Genomic DNA, 21,793 nt, shown 5'->3' with positions numbered 1-21,793 from the left:
GTTTTCAACCTGTTATTCCAAAGCAGGTGATGTACTAAAGGAACCTTTTTCTTTAAATCCAAAAATGTGTTAATTTGTAATCAAAACTGTAATTTCCTATATTTAATTCAAATAATAAGACTCACATGATGTCAGAGTTTTCAAAGTGCACACGTAAAACAGCATAAAAAGTGATTAAAAGAGAATATTAAACATTTAGCAACAATATTGTGTACTTAAAGGGACAACGAGGAGTTTTGGAAAAGCGAAGCGTTTTCACACTACCTTTATGAGCCTCCGCGCGCACCGTAAAATTCTTTTGACCGGCGCAAGACGGACTCATGTTTTCATTCATCAATAATTAAAGTCAGAGGTTCAAAGAGGTTCAGATACCACCGTAGTTCCGACCATAAACGGCGATTCAGCTACGTTATTCTCATGACTCGTTGCGAAACTGAAAGTAAAGAAACGCTGGTCGGCTCGACCAGCATTTCCGCCACCACTAATAATAACAAAATAACGATAGAGACAGAATGATATATTTATCGAAAATGGGCCCATTAACAAGTGTGGGTAGCGGAGATTCATCCACATTAACGTGAGACTTTTTTATAACCGATTAGAAACTCCTCGTTGTCCCTTTAAGGTAAAGGCATATTCTATAAACTGTTCTAAATCTATATCAGACCAAATAAATAGCAATAATTCCCTTTTTCTTGTGTCTGACTGTGTTGACAAAAATTAAGTAATGGCCTGAAAAACACACATTTTATGAAAAAATTACAAAGTCAGGAGGTTGCACCGAATCATTAGTTGATTGCTGAGAATTTGTTCTATAAACATATAAGTATAGATTTCTTAATGTTTGATTTTTTTTATTTTCAAAAATAAAACCTGTTTTATCCAAATTCTCAAGAATCAGTGAGCTACTAACTAACTATGTGTCAAGTCAGTCACACACACACACACACACACACACACACACACACACACACACACACACACACACACACACACACACACACACACAGACTCTAGAGCCAGCTTCATGTGATTACAGTCACACACACACACACACACACACACACACACACACACACACACACACACACACACACACACACACAGTTAACCTAATGTGGTTACAGCTCCTCCATATCAGTGCTTATAGAAAGATGATCATGTGTCTGTCTGATCAACTCTGTCTTGACCTTAAGATCGTGGGTTTGATTCCCATGTTGACAGAGATGGCACAACCGGCAGTAGCCCCGTGGCCCATTCAAAATTTCCCGAGAGGACATTTTCTAGTTTTACCATGTTGTGTTAGCCAGCACCTTAATGTGAACCGTACCACTGATCATAGAACAATAACCCAATTAAGCTACACTTACTAAGGTACAAATGATTGGCCTAAAGTCATTTGAGCTCTTTTCCTATTGGTCAAACAAACTGTCAATTACTTGCATAGCAGGTTATATTTTTAACTGACATGAATAATTAGGCTACCACGTGATAGAGTTGGGAAACAAACTAAAAGGGTAAAGAGAAAGTGGAAAGAAATTGGATTTTAGCCTAAAGGTTGTTGGTGAAGAACCAGTTTGGCACAGTGATAAAGGGAAGCCACCCCCTTTTTCAGCGTTGAACGTGCTGAACCCCTCCTCTCTGTGCGTAAAGGAGGCTGGCCTACCGCTGCCTGAGCTCACCTGAAACAGCGCAGCACTGACGGACAGACACACAGACACACGCGCACTCACACAGACAGACAGGGAAGCAAACAGGTACACAGAGGAGCCGGAAGAACAAGCAGGTCGACTTGCCCCGAGTGTGTTTTCCCAACTTGTTGTTCCAAGCGTTTCCCAACCTGAAGCTCTAGTACACGCTGCTCCTTCTTTCTTTTTTTTTAGTTTTTATTTTATTTTTTCATACTTCAAATTAACGCGATTCATTGATGAAAGTGAAGCGGGCGCCGGAGGAAACATGAGTGAGCAAGGAAAGAAGCTGATCCTGGTCGTGGTGGATATTCTCTGCGTCTTTGTTGGTGAGTAAACCACCCACCTCCTGACAACATGGCTGAGTTATGATTAGTTTCAGACTGTGCGACTCTTCTTTATGATTGTTTTTGACCGATTGGTAAAGTTTGCAGGGGTGACACGCACTGATTTGATAGATCGATGTGTCACAGATCCCCCACATGTTGCTGCTTCACATGGATCTATATCTGCAAGATCAGAGGCAGAGTAGACCAGCCCCTGATTAAAAAATCTGTGACCTACATTCAGAGTTGCACAATTCTGTTTGCACAAACAATCACAACAGACACATTAATTAGCACTGCAGTGATACATTCAGGCTATAAAACATTGCTAGTTATTTGTGTCTATCTTGTTCAAACAAGCCACATAGTGTCTTTCCCAACATTGAGTAAGAATACTGAAGTTGATCTTTTCTTTAGCTGTTCCTGCACTGATTCCTCATCTGAAAGCACTCACTGTGGTGAAGACAGGTCATAGTGTGTTATCTCACTATCAGGCTTTTCCCACTGTGTTGATTTGCTGAGACCATGATACACTTAGTTTGACTTGGTTACATGAGTGGAGTATAGGTGACCATTAATTGCAGTTTGGTTGTGTGTAGTGTACCTACTTATCTTTGGTTTTCTGCCTTAGTGAGGTTTTTTTTCTTTCCTTCTTCTGTGATAGAGTTTTCTGTACATTTTCATTTTCCCTCCTGCCCCTCGTAGCCCCTGTCTTTTTTTAAACTTAGGGTGAGGAGGAAGAGCAAAAGATCACGGACAATGAATCTCCCTCCCTGTGACAGTAAAAATCCTGTTTTGGAAATTGTAGACCAGGTTTTGTGTGTGTCGTGTGTGTGTGTAGGGTGGGCTCAGTGGTGTGTGTGTGTGTGTGCGCGTACAGTGCGGGGAACAAAACGGCCTGTTGCGACCTGCTCTGCTCTCTTGAGGACGACACACACAATGCCATTAACAGAATTGACATCTTCCGGCTTTCTGTGTCACGTCTTTTCACATTTTTTTGTAACGGTGGGGTCGACAGAGGTTGTCATTAAGATGATGGAAGAACGAGAGGTTGACACTGTTAACCCCCCTCCCTCCCTCTCCCTCCCCCCTTTTAGAAACTTTATTTTCTGTAGATGGTTTTTAGGAGTGAAACATGGGGTCATAACTAGAACTTGTCTGCTGTGGAATGTGAAGGCAGCAAAGAGACATTGAAGGTTGCACTATGTGTGTGTGTGTCTGTGTGTGTGTGTCCAGTTGTGGACCCATCTGGTGAGTGACGGGCAGGAATGATAATAACCGTTCTTCTGTTCATCCCCCTCTTTACTCATGATGTATGTTCATGTGTGCACACCTGATGAAGAGTCCACCGTCAACGCCCTGCATGTCCCACTTTTGTAGAATGAAAATAGTCCAAAGCTTTTTCTTTTTTTTTTTCAAAAAAGGTTGGAAATGAAATCATTTCTTTGTTGAAACCCTTAAAGACGTCAAAACAGCAGTAAAACCTGCAGTTTACAGATTTTCATTTTCATGCTAAGACCATGCACAAACCCTGATGGAGGCCACAAGCCGAAACATGCCAGGGTGAGGGTCAGTAAGAATTTCTCAAATATTGTGCCTGGGTGTTTTTAATGAGTCAGGATATTTTTTGTGGAAGGGGAAATGCAGTGATGTCTTGAGATAAGAGTCCTTGAATGGTTGAATGAATTCATACAAGGAAAAGGTTCAATTACAAGCTTTTATTCGTACCGTGCCGTGGTATCTTATTATTCATCAGTGATGATTAATATCGAGTCAACTTCATATTTCTCACCTTACAAAGACTCTGACTGACTAAGAGTCAAGTTTACGTTCTTATCATTTCTCAATCAGGGTTGTGAAAGTGTCAGTCACTTCACCTTTAAGTGAAACCTTGTGCTCATGATCGTCCATGTCAACACGAGTGGTAGTTAAAAAGCTCTTTCAGCAGATGTTCGTTATCTATACTTTTCTGTCTTTAGATTAAAAAAAACTGATGAATCAGCATGTGATATTGTAATATTGTAAAACAAATGTGAGCTGTGATTTAATTGTGATGATTAAATTACATCACAAATGATAAATCAAACAATTTGACAATAGGAAACAGATCAATTTAGGATTTTCAACCAAATAAGTGTCAAATGTTTGATGATTTCATCTTCTCAACTCTTGGAATCGACTGTTCCTTGTATTTCAGACCAAAAAAGACATGTGATGACACGCTAAATTCTTGGAAATCGTAATTTCCCCCTTTTTTTCTGTTGTTCATAGACCCATTGATAGAGATAAGAGAATCTGCAGAAAGCTGCGGTCCAGTTAACTTCCCCTGAACCCAAAGATATTCATCTCACTCTAATTTTAGACAATAAAACATGTAATATTTTGTTAAGATTGATTTAAACAGCTAATCAAATATACAATATCTGCAGTTTAAATGATTAGTTAACCATTTCAGCTCCTTTGATAAGTTCAGAGAAGTCTATCATTTAACTGGAACACAGCTTCAAAGACGTAGAAGTGTTGAATATCTTTAAATCATCTCATTGCAAAGTTTCCGGACCAGTAATCTGATGTTGATCTGTGTGTGGAGGGTAAACTGTCATCGGGCTGAATCCCCCTCATTAAGAATGGGTGGGTGCTCCGTGTGTGTGTGTGTGTGTGTGTGTGTGTGTGTGTGTGCGTGAGTAGGAATGTGCTGAATGTTCAGATTGTAACTGATCTCTGAATCTGTTCAGTGTTTTATTTCTCCCTCTTCCCCTCTGCAGGCAGACCTCCATCCTGCCATTCTTTGTTACCACTGCACAACAGTAGATACAACACAACTTCTACACACACACATACACACACACAACCCCATATCTCCCCTCAACACCGACAGATGCCACGGCAGCAGAACATCTGTTGTGACAATATCATGAAGTTCAGGCTACGGTTACATTTCACATCACAGTAAAATTAACAACATTGTAAAAACTAACTTTTATGAGAACAGGCTGCTCCGCTCATGTTTAGTTTTGTTTCACTTTTGTCCCACTCACTTTTTTATCCTGCACATGCTGTGTATCAGCGTCTGTAGTCACAAAGTGTTTTACCACATAGAGTCTCACTGAAAGCAGAGACCAACAAAAACAAAAGCAAAAACTTTAAAGCGTCAGTTTTCAAGGACAGGAGCCACAGTGATTGGTTGATGACTAGTCAAAACACATGCAGAACATCATGCAGTATTGATAAAGAACACAGAGAAATAGATAAATAAATAATTAAGTAATAAATACTAATTAAGTAATGACAGATTTAACCCACGCTCTGTTGTAGCTGCACCTGTTGTGATGTAGCTGTGGGTTAGGGTGTGAAAAGATCCACTGTCCCCGACCAAGTGACATCCAGCTGCAGAACGATCCTGTCAGACAGCTGCCTGAGGACATTTTCCATTATGATACATGAGTCTGCTGTAGATCTTGGCCACTTTGCAATGATGCCTATCATCAAATACAAAATGTCTGTCGATTACTTTATTTTTCGTTTTCTGTTTGCAAATAGCTGCTCGTCTTGTGACGATTTCATTTCCAATCATCTACAGTACAAGTTGTTAGCATTTAAAACGTTGCATTTTCCCTGTTAATAATGCAGTAATGCAGCTTTGGAAAACACTTTCTTTTTCAATTTCTGAACTGATTGGGTTGTTCAGGTTGTTAAGAGATGTTTTTGCACCTTCCATAAACTCAACAATGATGTTTATTCCTAAGTATCAAGTTTTACAAAACATTATGATGCAAGTCTTTGTGATTTGGTCATAGAAATGCAGAGCATTTATTAGTTTTCATGTTGCAAGTTAGAAGTAGTTTTTTTCCCCACAGATACTGACAACCGATAACTTCCTGCCTTTCATAACCAATGCCGATAACAGATAACATTTTTAATAGTTTATTATCTAAGGTTTAACACTGAAAATGATTGAAATCAAGGCAATTTGGGCTAATTATAATTGACGCTAGTAATTTTTTATTATTGGCTGATAAATAAAAGCCGATAATTATTGGCCAATATCGGGCCGATAATTATCAGTACCAATAGTTATTGTGCATCCCAAGTTAGAAGAGATTATTGATGCCACTCTGACTCTGACCAGACATGATAAAATACACTCTAACAGTCATTTATGAACATGTTTATGTTCTAAGTGTAATGATAAGTGGTTTGCTGAGTAGCTGCAGCATTAGGGCTGCACATTAATCACAGTGAAATTGCATTATGGCCAGGTGAAACATACAGACAGGAGCTACATTTCTACTCTTTTTCATAATTATCCATTCCTCTGAAATCGTAATCATGCATTGTAATCATAATATCTGCCCATATAATTATAATGTATTTTTCATAATGGTGCAGCCCCAGCCAGCATGAAGACTGGAAACATGGAAAGAGCCGGTCTACCTCGACTGCTTGTTGCTTCTACATTTCAATTTTTGTCCAGATTAGGCAAAGGGAATACAAGGTATTAAATAATGACTTTTGGAGCCTGTTTTTACAAAGATTTTTGACAGAACCAGGCTACAGCTGTTTCCACATTTTTCCTGCAAACCTACAAAAAAAAGTCTACCTCTCTTCAGACTGTAGTTTCATGTTTTCCTCACTGACAGGAGAATGTGCGTTGGCAAGGAAGTGTTGCTAAATGTCCAAGTATTCTTTTAACTGTCAGTATTTTGTCTAGAAAAACCTTCTTCTGTTTACAGTGGTTTAGGTCACAAAGTCGAGCAAATCCACCTGATACTGAGCTCTGACAGTGTTTTGTTCTCCATAATGGTGTTTGTACATCAAGAGACACTGAAGGGCTGGACCGGCTGCCTGCATGTCAGCAGGACCAAGCCCAGCTGCTGCCGCACTTTTTCAACCTCACAGAGGTCACTGGCAGCGCAGCGTCACTATCACTGTTTAATGACGTCTATGACTCGGGCAACTCCTTTTTTTTGTTTCCGTTCAGGTACGGTGGCCTGATCAAGGGTCAAAATAACATTTAATAGCAAAACCACGGAACAGGTTCAAACAAACCAGATTTACAGTCTCAGTTCTGAATTAAACTTTTACTGAATGATAAAAGCACAAATTACAGTATGTTGACACCAGGAAGTCGCTTGTTTGATTTGGCACGGCTGTAATGAGATATGAGATCGTGTTGGATAAGACAGCAAGAAGGTTGTGAATAAAAAGTAAATTATGTTGCATTATGTCCTAAGGATTGCAGCATTAAAGCAGAAGTAAGTGATATATGTGTTAATATAAGTCTTAAATAGTTATATCTTCCGACAGCAATCACTTACATAGAGTGTTTGGTCTGAAACACGGGTCTGTCAGTCCCTCTGCTCTGCTCTGAGCCGAAGAGAAAACATTTATCGTATCCTACAGTTTTTATCCAATGAGGAGAGAGAACGGCATTCAGGGCTGTGTGTGCAGCCAAGGGACGCCGTGAATGTGGTGACGTAGGGGCGAGGACTGTTATGGTGCATTCAAGGCAACTCGTAACTCGTGTTTTTCCGACCTGTGAAGTTGTACCAGTTCGATCTGGTACGAGTTCACGGGTCGGAAGTTACGAGTGGCCGTTATAGTGACTTTCACCGGTAAAACAGGTCGGAAAAACATGAGTGGGTTGCCTGAAACGCTACAAAGTCGTAAGTTGTGACTTGAAGCTGTAATTTACGGTTTCAAAAGCCTGCCTGGAACGCAGCATTAGCCAAAACGACCGGATCGCTTACTTCTGCTTTAATATATAAATAACTGTCTGTTTTAAAAGATTGTTTGGTCGATAGATTGTTGGCAGATGGCAAAAAAGGCCTAGTCCAAGATTACACAAGTCTAAAATCCCAATATATTGAATTAATTATCTTAGAAGATAGAAATGCAGCAAATATTTACATCTGATAAACTGGAACTACAGGAGGTTTTTGTGTTTTTGCTCAAAAAGCACTCAAGCTGTTCTCACACATCTAAATAGTTACTAATTAATTTTGAGTAGATCAATCGTTTCGGTTCTGCATGTTAAAAGTAACAGTAGTGGTCATTGACATAAAAAGAAGTGTGTTGTTGAGGTCGGAGTCAGCAATGAAGAAGTGAAACCGCATGAGGTTTGTGTGTAGGTGTATTAACACAGCTCCACTCTCACAAGTCATTACAAGCTTGTGATTCATCTGAAGTGTTGCAGAGACGCCATGGAGGCGACGCTGTGCGTGACAGTCCACAGCTGTGCATTTTAACGTTTTGCCGTCATGTTTGCGATGCTCCTTTTTAACAGTTTTATTTAAACACACGCACACACAGCATCTGCCTCTGCCAAATATGTGTCAGAGTAAAGTAGACGGTGTTGACTTTGTGCTCCCTGACATTCCTGTGTGAAAATTAGATGTTGAAGAGAATCTGCGTGTGTGGTTTATTGTCAGAGGAAGAAGTATTTGTCTTTTATTAAAGGTCAACATCAGATTTTCAGTCTTACTTTACACCCTTCAGACCCTTGAGACATGGGGCTTCAAAGCTCTGCAGAGTCGATTGCTCCAGAACATTTAATTAATGATGACTTGATGTTAGACAAACTGGAAATAGAGAGCAGATCTCTTCAGCACACATAGTCTTTTTAAAATTGGAATAAAATTTGAACTTTTAACAAAGGCATCAAATGCACAGTGAAAAATTATAAAGGTAGCATTAAAAAAAGAAAAAAAAAAGAAAGAACACGGAAATGATGAAGAGTGAGTCATGCTGTGTGCTCTAACTGCTGCAGCTAGGCAGTAATCAATTCAGTGCAAGTTGTTACACTGATTATATTATCTAGAAGTAATATGATGATGTAATCCAGCTCTTTAAAGGGACAACAAGGAGTTTTGGAAAAGCGAAGCGTTTTCATACTACATTTATGAGCCTCCGCGCGCACCGTAAAATTCTTTGACCGGCGCAAGACGGACTCATGTTTTCATTCATCAATAATTAAAGTCAGAAGTTCAAAGAGGTTCACATACCGTCGTAGTTCCGACCATAAACGGCGATTTGGCTGCGTTATTCTCATGACTCGCCACCAAGGAAACGCTGGTCGGCTCGACCAGCATTTCCGCCACCACTAATAATAACAAAATAACGATAGAGACAGAACGATATATTTATCGAAAATGGGCCCATTAACAAGTGTGGGTAGCGGAGATTCATCCACATTAACGTGAGACTTTTTTATAACCGAATAGAAACTCCTCGTTGTCCCTTTAATGCACACTAGTAGTAGGAGTGTTATGACAAAAATATCTGATCTTGTAGTGAAACATCCACTTGTAGTGACTAGAGTGTGATTAAACTTCTTTACTGTGTCTAGGCACATAATCATGCTCTGGTTTAATGGAGCTCTTTGGGAGTTTTGCTGTTACCTATCCAGCTGTTAACAGCTGTTTGCTCATCAGTCTCGCCAAGAGCTTCATCCATCGGTGCGTTTACAAGACAAGAGGTTTTCTAAACAAAAAGACTGGACACCACATGCGACAGACGGTGGAAAAGAACTGGTTCCAGTTCAACAGACACGCAGAGATAGAAATGGAGCAAGGGCTCGTGGCCAGTAAGGGAATCAAGTTTGATGCTGAACTGTTTCTTCAAGACTGGACAGTAAACAGCTGTTAATGCCATCATCTATGTAGAGATAGCAAAGATGGCTTTTTTAATAGGGCAAAAGTTCAGTAAGTACAGACACAATGTTTATTTCTGGTTATCAAAAAACACAAACTTTGGATATGAATTCTGAATCTCTGCTGTGATAGTTCGTTAGTTAGTTAGTTTGTTAGATCCAGCTCTTATCTGTTAACTCTGCTGCCGTTGTTGGTGTTTAATTTACAATCGCCTCTGAATGCAACACAGCCATTTGACTTAGATTTGTCAAACAACATTCACTGTTTCACTTTAGTTGTACATGCTTCTTGGAAACATGGTTGATGTGGTACAGTAGGTACTGTTTGGCTACTATCATGAGTGGTGATTAGCTCTGTGACCTCATTTAAAGACGCCTCAAAACACAAACCTCCTCAGAGAAACAATGGAATGAAAGGATTAAGTTTGGTCAGAGGGACAAATGAAGGGATGTCAGGAAAACTTGGTCCCTTTGTTTTTTTGGAGGAAGTCCAAACCAAGTTTAATGAAGCTAAGGATTCAAGGTCTTTCTTTCATCTTTTAACTACTCTCCATCGTTTTAACTACAGTATTCAGTTCAGTACCAACGTAGTCACACACAATAAGAAATCTGATTCACACCAATTCAGTGTTTTTCTTGAGATAAAGCAAAATGCAAACTAATCAAAATCTATTTTTGTAGATGCACAAAACAAACAATGCATTCCAGGGCTTCTAGTATTATTGTTTAAAGCCGTGACACACGACCTTTTTCAGACAAAAAAAGTTTTGTGACTCAAAATCGGCGGATATACAAAGAAAAACCTTTTTATCACCCGGTGTCGTGTAGGACTTTCCCAGGAAAAATCCCCAGCCTCACAGGAAGTGATGCTCTTTTCTCTGCAACAACATTTTGCTGGGAATCAGTAGATTAACCCCCTCAAAAAAACTGACGAACAATGATGGCAAAAACTGCATCAATGACATCCAGCTTTTCTTTGGAAAGCAGTACAGAGCAAACACAGCATGGTTTGCCAAGGACTTACATCTTTGCCAGATATTAATAAAAAGGAGAAATATCTTGAAGATAAATATTGGTTTTCCCAGCACCTGGGTGTGATGTGGTAGGCTACACCAGTTGCGAAACCCCGTTGGCTAACAAACTGCAAGGTCGCCCGGCAGACCCACGAATGTTCACACACAACACCGTTACCCATTTCTGTCTCCGTCTTATTTCCATTAAATGACTCAATTGTTCATCTCTGAAGAAGGATCACAATGGACGGCCGCTCATCTTAAGAGTTGAATAACAGGAACACTTTCCACTTCCCAATGGGTCGTAGGTCAAGGGGAAGTTGTACTTGTGTCTGATCCCAGATTCCATCATGTTTATTTTCTCAAAGAGGAATCAGGGGTGCGCTCTTTCCAGAGAAGATTGGGAAAGCGTAACGCAATACTTTCCCTTCTTCCCTTTTTATCTCTCCTGCGGACTGAAGAACAAAAACTCAGCAGAAACGGTGTGCTTGTGTGTGCCTGTGTGCGTGTGTCCTTTTTAGAAAGAGGGATGGGAAGCTGTGTCTTCAAGCTGTAAAAATGAAAGTGTTGGGCTGTGAAGATGATTTCAATTAAGCTTAGCTCTCTGGTTAAAAAAAACTTTGGGGGGAAATTATCAGAGATGTTAAAGAGGGAAAGGAAGGAGAGATAGAGTGGAAGGAAGGAAAGAAGGGAAAGGACTATTGAGGAAAGAGAAGAGGAAAAATCAAGCTGAACCAAGGCCGTTTTTAAGTTTTTCTAAAAGCTGACATTTGTCTCAAAGCTCTGATACATCATTGTTGTATGTATTAGTAATTTGATTTAGTTAGTAGTTTTCTATAATTTTCTCAGTCACATGTCTTAATGGTTTATCATTGTGTGTGCTAAAATGTCAGATAAAACCTGCTAATAGAGGTAAATATGTCCAACTCGAGACGACCGTCTTTGACCTTTCCATCTTCTCCATCTTAACCAACCCTAACGTTATTATCCTCCAAAGGCACGGTCGAGACGGTTTGGCCAGACTGTGATTTGCATGACACGAGATCTCACAAAAATTTGCACAATCAAATGTGACTCCAGGAGAATAACAAATACTGAGGATGATCGACATGGTCAGTGTGCTATTATACTAGTGTGTGCGCACTTACATGCAGCAAATAAGGATCCAAAATTGAGGTTAAAGTCATCCGGTGTATAGCCAGACTTAGACTCTGTCCTCAGACCCTCGGATCAAGAAAAGAAAAAGTGGAAAAAGGAAAAAGGAAAAGGATTTCTCTACACAGTGGAGTCACAGAATTGGCGATAAGGACGATGACATTATAGACTGTAAACAAAGCGCCTGATGTGGGACAACACCAGTCAACCTCCTGAATCTGATGACCTCATTTCCACCATGAAGACCTGGAATGAGGAAAACGGAGAAACCAGTTATTACCCACCACATCTCGGATCACGTCTGCAGTGATCTCTTTTGTATTTGTGTTCATTTACATACGAATTGAAAGTTGTTTGAAGACAAAGCACATTGCCACACACAAAAAAAATCTAAAAACATGTAACATACGGGATAACATATCAAATGAAAGCAACTGAAGACCAAAAAATTCAAAGTTAAGCTCAAACCAGATGAAGGAGAAGAAGGGGAAAGCTGTTGATTACAGTGAATATAAACAGAGAAGAATTTGGGGAATGAACCCAACTCCCCTCAGTTTGACCCAGCCTGGGATAGAAGAGGCTGCCCCACCAGGACTGGCCTATAAAAACATACCAGGCCCTCTGGAATAATAGAGCAGATAAAAACAGCCCGTGCTGCTCAGATAATAGGAACTCTCCATGGGCTCAGCTCCCAGAGGCTGTTGGAGCACGTTTGATACGAAGTGGAGGGGTTGGAGGGATGGTGGTGGTGGTGGTGGTGGGTCGACTTCCTCACACAGTCGGTTGTTAAATAAGCTCAGCAGCGGTTACTGTGTGTGTGTGTGTGCGCTTACGTGTGAGTTTTGAAGTCCATTGGCCAGCGCTGTCCACTCACATCTCCACCCTGGCTGTGTGCAGCCACCAGAGACTTGTCAAACACGCAGCCTCTTATCTAAATGTTATTCTTGCACCCTGCAGAGTAAACAATGGTTGGGCGTCACTTCAAAGGGGAGCTGAGAGCACGCTTGACCTGCTGGAATAATGAAGTCAAGAGATGTGGGCGGGGGATGCTCCTGTTTTAATGAAAATAAATTCTCCTTAATGAGGAAACTGCTTGTCATTAAAGATCATTTAGCAGCACTGAGATTGGTCACAAGGATCACATCCGGCATTAAGTCGTCCTCTTGTATGGTAACGTGAACTACTGGCAGGACAGACTGATGGGTGCTTACAACATATCCATCCATTTAGGAGAACACTAAATGTGACAACTAAACTCTGCTGCTGTCATTGTACATAATATACACGCCAGGAAATACACTAAGCAGTGCTCCTAGGGCTGAAAAGGTGAAAAAGTTTCACATATTTTAATTTAACAAATGGCCAAACAAGTGTGACCGATGTTGTCTGGCCTGCCCTGATGCTAACCGTTTGGCCAAGAGGTCAATGACCACTTGGCAAGTGGATTAGCACGTCTTTTATGGGTGAGTGAGTTTAACTTCAGTACCGCTAACCGCCGCACATCGTCACTTCTCCTTAATGGTGCCTCATGACTGTGACTATACCCGCAGACCTCCGTTACACATGTATATTGTTAAAAATATGACATGCTCGCTTGTGTTTTTAGACCTTTGCTTTCAGGCTACCTCACTGCTTTGTTCATGTCGCTATCTTCTAGTCTTCCTATTATGATAAGTACATATATATAAAGGATTATTTTCAACCTGTTTAAACCTTTTGAAGCTCTGCAGCTTTTAAACTTGTTTCAGGACAAGTCTGTTATGATATTCTATAAGTCAATTTATAAGATGAACTCCCATACCGATTTTTGTCAAAACCCGATATTTGCTATTGAGTGAAGTTACCTAAAAACAACAATTTCCACCTGTTTAAGGACATTGTTAAACCTTTTTTTAATTAATTAAAGTATACTTTGGGGCTAGTTAGTAAAAAAGAAAATCAAATGAAAAAAATAGGAACATTTATAAAAGACAGAAATAAAAACTCTGTGTTTACTAGTCATACACAGACTGAGGGTCGGTTGGTCAAACCAACACATCGTCCGCCGCCTTCTTGTTAGCACACCATTAAAAATCACATTGTATTAATAAAAACTTGTTCACACCCACAGAGCTTTATTTAAAAGTTTTATTGACATCTCCGTGTCCAAAGATGTCCGATCGTCCATCGAGCTGTTCCACATTTTTATTTTCTAAACTTCCTGCTCAGATACGATCCACATTCACTCAACCAGCCTCGTCTGCTGCGCTCGATACGCTGAGTGGGTTTTCTACGTAGCAGGAAGTGGAGAGGAGGAAACACTGGGCATAAATGTTCACACCTGGCACAGTATGACCTCCTCCTCATCATGACATCACACAAGAATTACCGTCAGAAAGATTACCTGTGTTTTTCTTTCTGTGTTTGTGTGTCCTCGTGTGGTTTCATTTAGCGCTGCCAGTCACAGTGACAGTCACACACTTTGGAGGAAGGAAGCAATCTGTTACTATAGAGAGAGAGAGAGAGAGAGGGAGAAAGAGCTTTACACAGTCAATACACAGCTCCCGCTTACAAAAACACACCTCATCCATTCCCTCACTCTTATTAGCTTCTGCAAATCAGCACAGAGTTGTGGAAAACAGGAAAACAGTTTAAATGTTGTGGTGCAGAAAGGTCCTGACATCATTCTTGGAGATTAGACTATTGTGCGGCCCAGATTTAAGAGACAGCTTTATGTGCCTGTGCTGCTGCTGTGCCAGTCTCCACTCTATTGTTTGCACTCGGAGAAACCGTTAAACCCAATGTTTGCTGTCTCTCTTCCACAAAAAGCACCATTCCTCATCACAGACCTATAAATACACATTTTATTTTAAAACCGCTGCAAGTTGTGGACGTTTTATCTCTCCGCAGTGTGTGTATGTGTGTGTGTGTGTGTGTCACATGTCCTTGTACCCACAGTATACAAAATGTGAACCCGGGCTCAATGCTCAGCTCCCAGGCCCTTGGCTGTGTAAACGGTGCCCCCGAAGGGTCAAAGGTCACGGTTGTCCTGTCCCGCGTGTTTCCATAGTGACAGGCAGTTCCTCCGCAGAGAGTTAACAGCGACCTGCAGAGGTGAAGCCACTAAACTCTGCCGATGACAAATTCATTTACTTGGCAGAGTGGACGCCGCTGCCAAAAGCCAAAAGATTAGTCCGTCAGTGTGTTCTTAGCTGTTTCCTGAGCTGCACCTCATTGTGTTGTGGTTCACGTTTGGCCCGTTAGTGCAGAGCTGAGGGGGTCTTAGTCGTTCTCAGGATGGACCTCCAGCTCCCTACAGTACAGTGTGGCTCCAGTCGGCCAAAGTGTGACTGATGCAACATGTCTGCATTCAACGTCTTTGATAGTAGTTAGCTCGTCCTTCACTTTACACATGCATTCAAGTGACGTGATGCTCTGCACTTTCACTTATGGAGAAGATAACAATGAAGGCTGCAGGCTGAAAATCAAAACTATGAGCTGAAAGATGCAAAATCTACAAGTGTAGAACTGAAGAGTTTATGTCTTTAACATCATTGCACAGATGGGTAGATGATAGATTAATTTGCAGTTCAGTGTAGGACACAAAATGATCCTCACCCTCATCCAGCTTTTGTTTTCTGTCGTATGTGTTTGGTTTTTATGTTGGTTAACAGCAGGTTTTACAGAGCATTGTTTCAACAAGTAAAAAAGTGAACTGAAACTTGCAGACCATAGTTGCCTGTATCGAGTTTCACTTGTCAGGTGAAAAAATAAAAAAAGTATTTGATTTCATATTAGTTCAATAACAAATATGTCTTTGCAGCTTCATTGCAGTTCTAGGCAAAGGTCAAACTGTCCTGTTCCTTCCTCCCCCAGCGGCTCTGCCCTCGGCCATCCTGACGCTCATGTTCAGCCCCTACCAGAGAGCAATCTACTGCAATGACGAGAGCATCAGACACCCATACAGGAGAGACACCATCTCCCATGGCGGCATGGCTGCAGTCACCATCACCTGCTCCATAGTCATTGTGAGTCCTGAGTCTATAGCAATGGAGGCCTAAAGTTGTGTGTTTTTCCATATCGCTGAACATCACCCGTCGTTATCCGCTTCCTCCACAGATCACCACAGGAGAGGCCTACCTGGTGCACACCAAACGTCTCCACTCCAACTCCCAGTTCAACCAGTATCTGTCTGCTCTCTACAAAGTGGTGGGCACCTTCCTGTTTGGCGCAGCCGTCAGTCAGTCTCTGACCGACCTGGCAAAGTTCACCATCGGTCGTCCTCGTCCAAACTTCATATCGGTTTGTGAACCGGTCAGCTGTACCGGATACATGCTGCACATCAACTGCACCGGGAACGCTCGTAACGTGACTGAATCCAGGTGGGCTACACCCCCACTTCACCTCCAGCTCTGTATTTTATCACCTCATAAGGCTTTACACAGTGAATCCAGGACTTTTGGGTTTCAAGTTAAGAGTTTGTACAATCTTTGACCACTTAAAACCAGATTAGATAGATTTGACCATAAAATTCTATCAAAATTCAATGTTCTTCTTTATATCTATAGGATATCTAATTTGCAATTCTGAATACAAATATGAAACTTCATGTTTAAAGCTGTATAATGTCAAAATTGTAATGTGAGGGTCAGTAACATCAGGAACTGCGTTTATCATTACCTTGATCAATTTTCAAATTAAATTGTTAGTGTTACAGTGAATCAACAGTGAATGCCATATGGTTTAGGTGTGACACCAAAGGAAATGATAGATACCGTAAGTGATTTGATTTTTTAGAAATAGCTTTCTAAGTCTGACAAACAGTCAAAACCTAAAAACATTCAGTCGACAGTTAGGTGGAAAACGAGCAAATACCCATGCCGATAATCATATAATAATCTCATTGGTTCAGTTAATGCTCAGGTTCAAGTTCAACATAAAATGTTTGAATTTTGTACATTAATATTTTCTGTTCTCTGATGCATGTTCTTGCTCCTCAGGTTATCCTTCTACTCTGGCCACTCGTCCTTCGGGATGTACTGCATGCTCTTTCTGTCGGTGAGTGCGATTGTCGTCGCGTGTGACACTCTCTAGCTGTGAAATGTCTGTTTACCAAAAACACACAGGAGTGACTCAAAACAGGAGGAGGTGGTCGACACGGACGCACGGGTCAGGAGTGAAAACATCATTGTTGTAATACTACACACTGTACAATGGACGGAAGATGAAGGACTCAGAGGTTTAATCCCTGTTGGAGCGTAAAGCAGTGAATCACTGAAAGCCTGCTCAGGCTGCTGATGCATCTGTTATTTGAGCAGCTGCGTCAGACTTTGGTAAAATATAATGCACTGAAACAAGATGGAATATCAAAAGCATGCATTTTGTTATCAATACCAACAAAGGTTATGGCTCAAGAATGCAATACGTTTAGGGTAAATTTAGGATTAAGACAGAAATAGAGTTTTTAAATTATGTATAAAAGATGTAATTTCTTATCAATTAGAAGTTAATAACTTGAGTAAATTATATCTCAAATCACCTTTTGTACTTTAACTAATATAACATATAAGAAACTGATAAGAAATTAATATTGTAATATTGTACAATAAATGAGAACATCTCCCCAAACAAATGATTTATGTATTATGGCTATGTATAAGATGACTTACAATGCTCAGGGTTAAAATTAGTTACCAGTTGATTTTAATGTGTGTTGTGTGTATGTGTGTGTGTGTGTGTGTGTGTGTGTGTGTGTGTGTGTAGCTCTACATCCAGGCCAGGATGCAGGGGAAGTGGACACGACTGGTGCGACCAACCATCCAGTTCTTCCTGATCGCCTTCTCTCTGTATGTTGGATACACACGTGTTTCTGACAACAAACACCACTGGAGCGACGTCCTGGTCGGGCTGCTGCAGGGAGCGCTCATCGCTGTGCTCACTGTGAGTTACACACCGGGCTTCTTCATTAGCATAAAAAGCGGCAGTGTAAACATTCAGATTGTTTAAACACTCCCATGTGTGAGATTCTTTGATACGATCATGCCACAGCATGGTGAGAAACCTCAGGCTCCGCTCCTCCATCTCAAATATTTAAAGAGGAAATTAATCCATTTGTTTTCAGTGTGACAGCTCTTTCTGCTCAAATGAAACAATCCAACGTCACCAAGACCAAAACTTGTGATGCATTTAGGTGATTTCTTTCTCATTCCATCCAAAATTCCTGTTTATCAACAGGAAGTTTCCCTAAACAGATGACAACATGGTAATTGCCCAGAGGGGAAGCAATATGTTGGACTCCTGGCATAAGTTCAGATCTAAATCCATAATTTACATCATATTTTAGACCCTCAGAAATGCTTAGTCTCTCCAGTCCAAACCTCAAATACCAGCTACTTGAATGCAAACAGTTAATATGACGGGGTCATGCGATGTTTATGTAATTGGATGATTGGATTGTAAGTCATACACAGGTTCGCCCATCAAATTTGGGTGAAAGAAAGCTGCCTTTGTCTTCATACAAACACGTCTAGACAACATCACAATTCCCGTCTAGACAACATCACAATTCCCTATAAGTAAAGCCAAAACGGTTCAAAACATCTGGACCGCCCCCTGGTGCCTGGCTGCAGAACATGCTAACAACCCTACTCCAAGGGCCAAGGGCCAAACTAAAAAAAAAACAATCAAAGTAAATACATTTTATCGATTTGAGGTAGTTCACATCACACTGATGTATCTCCAAGTGTTAAGTTGGTTGATGAGCTTTGTTGTAATTAGTTATTTGATGCTATAAAAAGAAAAAAGATGGTGTCATGATTGATAGCTGTGATTAACTTGCAGTTGAGAAAAACAAATGTCTGAATGGACCTTAGTTAAAGCAGCTCCACCCTATTAATCACTACTGTGCAAACTATTGATCCTGATGATGCCACCAGCACGAGATGGCAGCAAGCGTGTTGGGGAATATTTTGTGTTCACTTTGGTACAACAGGGGGAAATGGAGTCAGACTCGACAACACTGAGAACAAGACACAGATCTGAATCCACACCTGATTATACCACCACCAACATTTAAAGTGGAACTATGCAAGATTTGTTTTACCTTAACTAAGCTACATTCTTACCTTAATTAAACAACTTTGGAGTAATTGTGATGGTTAAATAAATGACTTGTAACTTGTTACGAGGGAGAATGGAGGCTCTCTGCCTTCCACGTTTCATCTCTTGGCTGAAAACCAACTTCGTAAGATGATCAGAGCCTCCGACCCGGTGTCACAGCTGTCATCTCTGCAATGCCGTGACACAAACACGCCCCGTAACCTGTAATCACTTGTTTGCGACATGCAAATATCATAACACGCTCCATGGATTGCTTTCTAGCCAGCTTCGTTAAAAACAAATGCACATGGCCCGGAGGAGGGTTAGCAAAACAGCAGAAAAGCGACCAGACTTGCATAGTTGCCCTTTAAAACTGAAGAGTTTTAGGAGCGTTGCATGTAACTGCAATGTCCCTGGTTTGATTGGCAGCTCAACTACCAAATAAAAAACATTCAAAAAGTAGGCCTAACCTCAAAAGCAAAATAAAATCCTTTGAGTTTTACTGTAAGTCACTTCATCTTTCTTCTTTCAGGTTCGGTATGTGTCAGACTTCTTTAAGCAGCGACCCCCACCCTGCACAAGACCCGACACTGCAGAGATCGAACACCTGGAACGCAAACCGAGCCCGCAGCCCCCAGACTCGCAGCACGGGAACCACTACAACTACTCTGGGCCCGTATGAGCACGTGACTGAACTCGCCGCGCAGCAAGCAACTCTTTACTAACCTGGGCTACGCTCTGTAACAGCAGCAGCAGCAACACCGTTACCAAAGGACATGTGACTGATTGCAAAGAAAAAACAAACCAAAACAAAGACACACTGCAGTAACCACTAGCTGGAAATTCAGACTCAACCTGCTCCACTCTGGGACTTCCCAACAATTTCACACCCATGAAAAATTCAAGAGAGGCTCCATCGTCCGTGCGTCTTCCAGTTTGGAAGTGTGTGTGTGTTTCAGTGGCAAATGATTTGTGGTGTGTTTTTATGTGCATGGGTGAAGTGTGTCGTTCTGTCTGAAAGTGTGCAATTTTCTCTCTTTTTTTTTTTTTTAGCAGAAGAAAGTTTTAGATTTGTGCAGGAGAATTTACGCTGTGAGTTTGACTGAAAAGTGAGAAATGGGAAAAAAAAAGAAAGATAGAAAAAAAGCACCAACCAAAGAATTTTCTTCGTCCTTCATGGAGCGACTAAACCTTGGAGGCTGAATGTTTGTTTTCTACTTTTGTTACAGTCAGATAAGACTGTTGTTATTTTACCTACACTGGAGCTAGATTGTATCCACCTGCCCTGCCCACTTTTTTATCTGTATTTTACTGTTGTTAGAAGATGTGCATGTGTAATGATGGGCTGCTTTGACTGTCCTTTAAGACACCGTGTAGTCCTGACATTTTTATTTTGTTTATACTCTATCTAATAAATCGTGTAGCTTTTAAGAATGTATTACCACTACTTCATGATAACGTTACAGTGAGACGTCGAGCTGGCTTTGTTGTTTTCCTCTTCTATAGAGATAAACGTGATTTTAAAATGATTTATAAAGGACAGTCGAGGATGAATGGAGATGTTACTTGGGTGTATTTGTTGTTGTTTTCAGTTTTTCTGGAACGTCAAGTGTTTTTCACTTCAAGCCTGACACCTTTGTGGACCTTCTCTTCCCTTCTTTATAAAGTGTGACCCATGTTTGTGATTTTGTTTTCAGCAATTCTCTGACTGTGTCGCTGAAAACAACTTTGCACAACACACTGACGTGTGTGTTCGTGTCTGGACCTGCAGCGTGATAGTTGTAGGATTCCTCAGCGGCGGAGGAATGGGGCTGTTGAGCCACGTCAGCGTCACAAAAGGCTGATCGGAGTGCTGTGAATATTTTACCTTCCTGTCGTGGTATAGGTATGGCCCTATCTATAGGGGGGGGAGTTATTAGTACAGAACCACGCCAAGGCTTGCCTGTCTATCAATGTGAGAAATATGTGTTGACATGCAAATACTTATGCAATAATATCCAATTCTGAGGTTTCAGCCTCAGGTGAAATGATCTGATCTTTTTTCCAGAGAAAGTCATCACACTGTCAAAGTCTGTTGTGAAATTATAATTATATAGAAGTGTAAAAAGTAGAAATTTGATCATGACACTGTTTCTGATGAATAATTTGCCCACCAGAGACATAGAGGATAGAGGTAGTAGTGGTGTTTTTTCTTGCTTGGTCACAGTTTGAAGGTTCCTTATCAAAAATCAAACGTTATCAGACTTTCTTAACTATTGTTTAAAAAAAAGAAAGGTCTTAAATAGAGCATCTAGTTTTCATCAGAAATACTTTTCTTCCAAAGAAACACTCCCTATGAAAACTGTAAACATGTTCAACTCACAGGGACACTGACAAGTAAATGAATAAGTTAGGCATTTTTGGAGTGTTAAAATACTGTAATTTTAGACAAGGTATTTAAACCTGTTAATTTTTTTTTTTTAATTCTCTTGGAGTTTTTGCAACAAACTGTAAACACAACATTTACACATTTGCCTCTTGAAGTGGATATCATGAACCTGTAAGCAGCTGCTTATTCCTACATCCTGCAAACATGAAGCAACATGTCCACTAATGAATTTAAGTCCAATATTCAATTTCATCATAACTGTTTTTCTCAACTCCAAAAGGGGAATAAATAGCTCTTCCGCTACTAAAAGCTCTACTGTGTCTGCCTGCTGCTTATTGCCTGGCAAGTAACGAACAGTTGATTTTTATAACCTTGTTCAAAGTGTTACGTGAATCAAAACAAAGGGCTGAAAGACACTTTCTAAAACGCATCACAAGATCATGGTTATGTGGTGACTCATACTGTGATCTACGACTCATCTCAAAGGAATTTCTAATTACATTGTGACTCCTGTA

At 40.6% G+C, this 21,793-nt stretch overlaps 1 protein-coding gene across 1 annotated transcript; it reads left to right on the top strand.

Annotated features, from left to right (window-relative positions):
- Positions 1-1,692: 1,692 nt before the first annotated feature.
- Positions 1,693-20,535, top strand: plpp2a (phospholipid phosphatase 2a). The gene is made up of 6 exons (XM_085768247.1): positions 1,693-2,017; positions 15,689-15,840; positions 15,932-16,194; positions 16,813-16,870; positions 17,576-17,752; positions 19,443-20,535. The coding sequence occupies exons 1-6, from the start codon at positions 1,957-1,959 to the stop codon at positions 19,590-19,592; spliced, it is 861 nt and encodes a 286-aa protein (XP_085624373.1). The 5' UTR covers positions 1,693-1,956; the 3' UTR covers positions 19,593-20,535.
- Positions 20,536-21,793: the final 1,258 nt, after the last annotated feature.

The sequence above is a fragment of the Trachurus japonicus genome, chromosome 22 (genome assembly GCF_045865225.1).
Source record: "Trachurus japonicus isolate A0001 chromosome 22, Traja_1.0".
NCBI classification, from domain to species: domain Eukaryota; kingdom Metazoa; phylum Chordata; class Actinopteri; order Carangiformes; family Carangidae; genus Trachurus; species Trachurus japonicus.
This window is presented reverse-complemented; position numbering and strand designations above follow the sequence as displayed.